The sequence below is a fragment of the Pseudoliparis swirei genome, chromosome 20 (genome assembly GCF_029220125.1).
Source record: "Pseudoliparis swirei isolate HS2019 ecotype Mariana Trench chromosome 20, NWPU_hadal_v1, whole genome shotgun sequence".
Taxonomy (NCBI): Eukaryota; Metazoa; Chordata; class Actinopteri; order Perciformes; family Liparidae; genus Pseudoliparis; species Pseudoliparis swirei.
Window position 1 is genome coordinate 17,653,365 of NC_079407.1, and position 8,294 is coordinate 17,661,658.

Consider the following 8,294-nt stretch of genomic DNA (forward strand, 5'->3'; position numbering starts at 1 on the left):
CGCGTTATTTTTCACAGCACAGCACTAGTATATATATTTACACACATCTATATTTCTGGAAGATTTTCTGGCCGTGTAATCCTTTTTTACCTTTTGTATTTTGTGGCTTTTGTACAATTCAGCTAAAATAAGTATCATGCATATTGCGCAACAGTTTATTCATTCCTCTTCAAGCTGATCAGCCATTGGTCCTCCTTAAGCTGCTCAGTCATTGGTCCTCCTTAAGCTGCTCAGCCATTGGTTCTTCTTAAACTGCTCAGCCATTGGTCCTCCTTAAGCTGCTCAGCCATTGGTCCTCTTCAAGCTGCTCAGCCATTGGTCCTCTTCAAGCTGATCAGCCATTGGTCCTCTTCCTGTTTTTAAGTCTTTATTCAAAGTCACATTTAACCCACAAGAATATCAACCATATCAGCGCGTTCGGCTGAATATTTCCTCTCTATTGATTCTACTATGTTGGTGATTTGAGCATGTTTTTTTGACAGGGTTTAAAAAATGCTTTTGTACAAAATACACTCAGTGTTTAGATCTCGTCTATCCTTCACCCTGGTTTCTCCCTCTTTTTTATTCATCTTTCTCCTTCTGACTCTCAATGTCTTTCTCTCTCTTGTTCTCATGTCTGACTTTTCCCCCTCGCTCTCATTTCTTGGATTGTGATTCATAACTTGGAATATTTAGAAGAAAAAGTTTTGCTTATCTTTTCCAGTTATACATTTCTACCCAATATGTTTGTGCTTCAACATTTTCAGCAGGAAGTTTCCCTTTTTGATATGCTCAGATGTTTAAACTATTTTCAGCCTATTTCAGCTGTTGGCAGCTATGTTCAGCTTCTTTTTTTTAAATATCAGCTAATTTTAGACATTTTCAGCTATTTTCAAACATTTTCAGCAATTTAGTTTTTATTTTTCAGCTTCAAGCTTTCAGATGTTAGCATTCCAACGCATTTTCAGCACGAAATGCATTTTCTAGTTGATCTCTAAATTGCCGATAGATGAGTGTGAATGGTTTTTAGTACTTTATTACTTTTTTACTTTTTAACATTTTTTATAACTTTTTAACTTTTTTTAATTTTTGATAACTTTACATTTTTTGACTTTTTATTACATTTTCATTAATTGTGTAATTTTTTTACTTTTTATTACATTATTACTTTTTCATTACTTTGTACTTTTTATTACTTTTGTACTTTTTCATTACTTTATTACTTTTTTATTACTTTTGTACTTTTTAATTATTTTTGTACTTTTTATTACTATTTTATTACTTTTCATTACTTTTGTACTACTTTTCATCTTTTTCATTACTATTTAACTTTTTTTAATGGAGGTTAGTTTTTAAGGTTAGATGTGTGTGGCTGCACGGTGGTGTAGTGGCTAGCACTGTCGCCTCACAGCAAGAGGGGCTGACGGTTCAATTCCCGGTCGGGTCGGTCCCTCTGTGTGGAGTTTGCATGTTCTCCCCTGTGGGTTCCCTCTCCAGCTCCCTCCCACAGTCCAAAGACATGCTCATGTTAATTGATCTCTAAATTGCCCATAGATGTGACTTTGAATGATTTGTAATACTTTATTACATTTGTATTACTTTTTAACTTTTTTAATTTTTTTATAACTTTTTAACTTTTTAATAACTTTTTGTTCATTTTTAATAACTTTTCATTAAGTTTTTACTACTTTTTATCCTTTTTATTACTTTTTAACTTTTTTATATGGAGGTTAATTTTATTGTTAAGATGTACGGTGGTGTAGTGGCTAGTACTGTCGCCTCACAGCAAGAGGGCTGTAGGTTCAATTCCTGGTCGGGGTGGTCCTTTCTGTGTGGAGTTTGCATGTTCTCCCCTGGCAGCCTGGGTTCCCTCCCACAGCCCAAATACATGCTCAGGTTAATTGATCTTTAAATTGCCCATTGGTGTGAATGGTTTTTATTACTTTATTACCTTCGCATTGAAAATGCCGGAAGGTTATGTTTTGATCGCCATGTATTTATTTATTTATTTATTTGTATGCGTGTTATTCGCAAAACTCAAAAAGTATTGAACCGAATCGCATGAAATTTGGTGGGATGATTGATTATTATCCGGGGACCAGTTGATGAGATTTTGGGATCGATCGGGTCAAAGGTCAAAGGTCAAAGGTCATGAACAGGTCAAAATCTTTCGCAGAACTCAAAAAGTATTGAACCGAATCGCATGAAATTTGGTGGGATGATTGTTTATTATCCGGGGACCAGTTGATTAGATTTTGGGATCGATCGGGTCAAAGGTCATGAACAGGTCAAAATCTTTCGCAGAACTCAAAAAGTATTGAACCGAATCGCATGAAATTTGGTGGGATGATTGTTTATTATCCGGGGACCAGTTGATTAGATTTTGGGATCGATCGGGTCAAAGGTCAAGGTCAAAGGTCATGAACAGGTCAAAATGTTCTTGAATCGCATGAAATTTGGTGGGATGATTGGTTATTATCTGGGGATCATTTGATTAGATTTTGGGATCAATCGGGTCAAAGGTCAAGGTCATGGAAAGGTCAAACTCTTTTTTTACCATAGCACGATACATGTTTGTCCAATTGGCATGCAACTAATGCCAAAATGTTCATAATTCAATGCCCAATCTTGTGATAAGCGAAGGTATGCGCTCTACCGAGTGCCCATTCTAGTTACATTTGTATTACTTTTTTTATTTTTTATTACTTTGTAACTTTTTTTAACTTTTTGTAACTTTTCATACTTTTTTACTTTTTTGTATGGAGGTTAGTTTTTTAGGTTAGATGGGTGGGGCTGTTCCTGACTGAAGATTAATGCAGACTCATACCAACTAAATTACTTGGTTAGTAGCTGTATTTGTTAGTTAAGAATGAACCTCGCTACTGTCTAACTTAGTTCCCTTCTTTGTATTATTTATTATTTGTTTATAATTTGTTTAACTTTTTTATAACTTTTTATAACTTTTTAGTACTTTTTAACTTTTTAATAATTTTTTCTAACTTGTTAAATTTTTTTAACTTTTTTATTTTTTATTACATTTTCATTACTTTTTTACTTTTTATTACTTTATTACTTTTTTATTACTTTTGTACTTTTTCATTCCTTTTGTACTTTTTATTACTTTTTTATTACTTGTGTACTTTTTATTACATTTGTACTTTTTCATTACTTTTGTACTTTTTTATTACTTTTGTACTTTAAATTACGTTTTAATTTTTTTTCTTTTATTATTTTGTATAACTTTATTAATTTGTATTACTTTACCGTGATATTGATCCAATAACAGTTATATTTTTCCAGTTACAGCTTGGCAGCATGGGTTCCCTCTCCAGCTCCCTTCCACAGTCCAAAGACAGCATGTTTTGATCTCTAAATTGCCCATAGGTGTGAATATCAGTGTTACTGGTTTTTAATACTTTATTACATTTGTATTACTTTTTAACATTTAACATTTTTTATAACTTTTTTATAACTTTTTGTAACTTTTTTAGAACTTTTCATTACTTTTTTACTACTTTTTATCTTTTTTATTACTATTTAACTTTTTTAAATGGAGGTTAGTTTTTAAGGTTAGATGTGTGTGGCTGCACGCTGGTGTAGTGGCTAGTACTGTCGCCTCACAGCAAGAGGGCTGACGGTTCAATTCCCAGTCGTGGCGGTCCCTCTGTGTGGAGTTTGCATGTTCTCCCCTTGGCAGCGTGGGTTCCCTCTCCAGTTTCCTCCCAAAGACATGCTCATCATGTTGATTAGTTGGAATGCTTCAGCACAATGGAGAAAGTCTTCAACTTTAAGATCTTCATACTTTCAGCTAATTCAATCATTTATTTTTTTAAATGTTGACATAACCTTCCCCTTTTACTGTATATTTTCAAATATGTTTTATCTTTCCACATTATCAAATGATTAATTTTTTTATGGAATGAGTAATTAATGGGATCCAATGGTGGAAATCTTCAAATCCGCTTTAACTTGTTCAACTTTAAAAGCTTACAATATCGGCATACATTCAGTTAAAGAAACAATTCCAGCTTTAAAATGTTGACAAAATTGTTCGCTCTAACTTTATAATTCAGTTTCTTTTGATAGCTCTTATAGTTATTCAACTGTCCCCGTGTTTTTCCGCTCCTCCTGGAGTTTTCAATGTGTGTGTGGGGAAGTCTAGAGCTGTGACGTCATCGCTATAGAGGGGACAGCTGCGTCAGGATCAAGCGGGAATTATTTTTGTATATCGTCACTATGGCCGCAATTCTTACTCTTGAGGGATTATTTTTTGATAAAGTAGTAGACTTCGGGCAGACAGATACCGTATTGAAAGAAAAATAACAGGTCAAACAAGAAAGCATGAATACATTTAATACATTTCTATTCTCCACAAAAACAATACACTTTATTTTCTTTGAAACTGATGCTAAACTTAATAACAGGTTATATGATCAGCCGGACACAGAAATGTTCAATATTATGTAGAAAACTCCCACTTGTTTGCTACAAAGATAATGAAAACACATACTGTAGGTATACTCTTGCATAATGATATAATAGCATATCAATTACTATTGTTACAGTTCAATACAATTGTTAGATTACTCCTGTTGGGTTTTAATCAACAACTATTATAAATGTATAGATCCCTTATCGCGTAGGTGTACCGGTTATCTTATTCTTAACGTATTGTTCCATACTAAACATGTTGGTAAATGGTTTGTTGGTCACGATACAAAAGGCATCAACACACTGTTTTATTGCTTGACTGCTTACATTTGAACTATGTTCATCAAACTAATAGAAATTTAGATTTACAATGTAAATGTCAGCTTGCTTTCTACCTGACACTGCGGACAGATGAGCTTGAAGCCAATTCAGGTGCAATATTTATTTTTGTGCATTGTCGCTAACAGAACTAAAGTATTCAAACGCGTACACAGAGAAGTTTTGCACATCTTGAAGATATTTCCACCTAACAGGTGGGAAATTGCACATCATAAATTCCATAATTTCCCCTATTTTTCATAAAACTTATGTCATTTATGAGCAGCAAATATCCAATTTACTAACAGCAAATGAGTCGTTAGTATTTGTGTTACGAAGTAGTAAATGCAAGATTTTAAACCTTAAGTTATGGCACTGTCACAAGAGCATGTACATCCACAACAAAAGTAAAGCGATTATCCCCGCAACATGCATTAGAAATATCCAGCCATGTTCTGATTGTCCTCCTTTGTCAAGGCAAAAAGACAAAGCTGTCACGAGTGTCAGAATTCTGAAATAACCTAATTATCCACGATACAATTCCTCTTTGTTATGGTGATGAAAGACAACACAGGGCTTATGGAAACATGGCTTCTTAGTATGCATAACAGGAGCCATAGCTGCGCGGGCCAGTCTCGTCATAGTTCTCCCCACCAGTGGACTTCCCCTGACATGCCAGACTGTTGGCCTGTGGACAGAGAAGACATTAAACAAACAAATTAACAAAGAATAGGAAACAAATGCTGGTTAGTGGTAAAGTTAGGGATCAGGATTTGCAGACCTCCGCTCTCTTGATGAACTGCTCAGTGGCGGCTTTCTCGTTCTCTTTATGTCCTCTCCATGCTCTGAGGGCAGACGCCTGCAGGGCTCGGCCGAAGGAGAAGGTTAGGATCCAGGGTTTGGCCAGAGGGCAGTTGTTGATGGCATTGAGGTGAACAGAGGCCTCTTCTTCACTCTGACCACCTGAGAGAAAAGCCACTCCTGTGTGTGAACAAAAGAATCTTGTTTTACTTTCATTTTATTGCTGCAGACTTCAAACACATTTCTGTAAAATCGTCTCCAGACAGGACAGCGTTCGGGGGGGGTCACCTGTGACCGCTGGGGGGACAGTGCGGCGCAAGGTGGTTACAGTTGCCATAGCAACCTCCTCTGGGCTGTACTTAGTGAGGCAGCTGTGTCCAGCGGTGACCATGTTGGGTTTGAGGAGAGTGCCTTCCAGGTACACATGGTGGTCCGACATGGCCTTGTACACGGCACTCAGGATCTGCAACACACACATTGTTTCAGCAGAGGGCCAGCCGGCGGGCGCTTCCCTGCCTCTCTTGAAGTAACAATGTCACACATGAGAAGAGGTCGTGTACACGAGGTGGAAAAGCCACCTTCTCAGTGATGTACTGGCTGCGTTTCAGGTCATGATCTCCGTCAGGCAGAATCTCCGGCTCTATGATGGGCACAATGCCATGCTGGCCGAGAAAAGGAAAGATTAGCAGACCAACACACAGTGCGTTTACATGATGGTATAATTCAAATCTTGCTTTAGGCGGACTGTGCTATCTTTTGGGGGATCTGCTGTTATCCCAATATACATGGCAGTGAGTAATTCGAATCATTGGCCGAAAGCATGTCCTATCCGATACGATAGGTGGCGCTGTTTTCATAACAACTCGTGGTGATACAGCCATTTCCGCTTGACCTCTTCACCACTACCAACAACAACCAACAACAACAACATCAACATTTCGAGAAAGATGGCGAACAGAGAGCAAGGCGAAGCTACATCCCTCTACTATTCTTGCATGATGTTAATAGTGACATTATCGTCTCTTTCGACTCTTTCGACTTCCGGGTCACGACATGGGAGGGAGGGGGGAGGAGGGCGTTGGGATCTCAAGCATGCGCAAAGACGCAAAGTCCAGTTCCTAATCCAATTCACCGTTACATGCCGCGATAGTCGAATTATCAACCGGATCGGATCGAGTTATCCAGGGGTGTTAATCGGATCGTAGTCGGACCGCACATAGTCGAACAAAGGTGTTTACATGAAATGGATAATTTGATTTCAGTCCGACTAAGCCAGTTATTCGAATGCATGTAAACACGGTCACAGATGCATCATAAACTTGTATCGACATGGTTTTACACTGTTGAGTTCTGACCTGCTGGCAGATGCTGGAGTAGCGCGCAAGAACATTAGCATTTTCTGTGATTGCCAGTTTAGATGGATTGGTGTCACTGATTTTAAGCACGCAGCGCCACTTTGCGAAGACAGCTCCATCCTTTTTATACTGCGCACAGCGCTCGGACAATCCATCCAGACCTGTGAGGTTTATAAAAGAGTGATTGTTTGTCTCGAATACATAATGCATTCCTCTGAAGGGTGTGAGTGATATCAGCAGCAAACCAAGATAATTTTGTTCTGACCCTGCGTGGTGGTTTCCCCACGAGTTCCTGCCAGAGGCACGACACCTTTGTCAACCTGTGGAATAAGGTGTAGAACCCTGATGTGAAATGATCATATACAGAAACGACTAATAACCAGAATTCATGACAACGATGACACACATTGGATCAGAAAATCAACCTATATTCGCTCAAGGGTTGGTACGATTTGACGCTCCGCATTGAAATGATTTGGAACTAAACTGCCGCACCTTGATGCCGACCATGATGCCCCTGTCCCTGATCATTTTGACAAAGGCAACGCCATTATCAGAGTGCTGGTACAGCGTCTCATGGAAGAAGATGACCCCTCCGATGCAGCCGTTGATTCGATCGTCTGCACTGAAGAGAATCTGCCGGTACTGTCTGCGGTTCTCCTCTGTGTTCTCCACCCCGACCTGTGCCAGGCGCTTCGCCATGCTGCCTGCAGTTAACATATACACACGTTTTTAACATCTATACTGTGCACTCTTTGGACTGGATGGTCTTTATTAGTCACATTGTTGATCGTAATTGTCAGAAAGAAAGCAATATTTTTGGCCTGCATGTTTTCTACCATAAAGTGAAAAGATGGAGTTCTACAGACCCACAGATTCATCTGCAGCCAGGATGCCCTTCCCTGGAGAAACTATGCGTAGAGCAGTCTCGTGTAGCTCCTTCTTCTGCGCCTCGGAGAGCGTGGGGGTCTGGTGCGTCATCGCGGGTGACTGATTGTCCTACAGCCTTTGGAAGTTGGTGTGATTGTATTATTCAAACATTAATGACTAAACAAAGACAAATATCACACATCCATGAAGTTTGTTCGGATGGAAAATGTCAAAAGGTTCATCCACATCTGTTTCTCCCTCTGTAATTCTCAAAAGGAGTAGAGACAGTTAAGGAGGCATGATATTCTGACAGTCCTTATTGGCGTTTTCTCAACGGGGATGAGCTTCTATAGACGACAAAGGTTGAAACCAATGTCTCGGTATACACAAAAAAAAGTCTTAAACTTATATGAAAGGAATTAAACCACTCACCAAATAATAAAAGTCTGTTTTGATCCCGAGAGGTGAAATTCACATTTTATACAAGAAAAATACCAAAGAGATTTGAAACGGATACAACAGAGACATACAAAGTTCAAA

At 38.4% G+C, this 8,294-nt stretch overlaps 1 protein-coding gene across 1 annotated transcript; it reads right to left on the reverse strand.

Moving 5' to 3' along the window:
• Positions 1-4,379: 4,379 nt before the first annotated feature.
• Positions 4,380-7,932, reverse strand: aldoca (aldolase C, fructose-bisphosphate, a). Its single transcript, XM_056441085.1, has 8 exons — positions 7,754-7,932; positions 7,380-7,591; positions 7,150-7,204; positions 6,885-7,045; positions 6,108-6,191; positions 5,818-5,992; positions 5,510-5,709; positions 4,380-5,416 (listed from the first exon to the last, which is right to left on the reverse strand). The coding sequence occupies exons 1-8, from the start codon at positions 7,863-7,865 to the stop codon at positions 5,324-5,326; spliced, it is 1,092 nt and encodes a 363-aa protein (XP_056297060.1). The 5' UTR covers positions 7,866-7,932; the 3' UTR covers positions 4,380-5,323.
• Between the last annotated feature and the right edge of the window lie 362 nt (positions 7,933-8,294).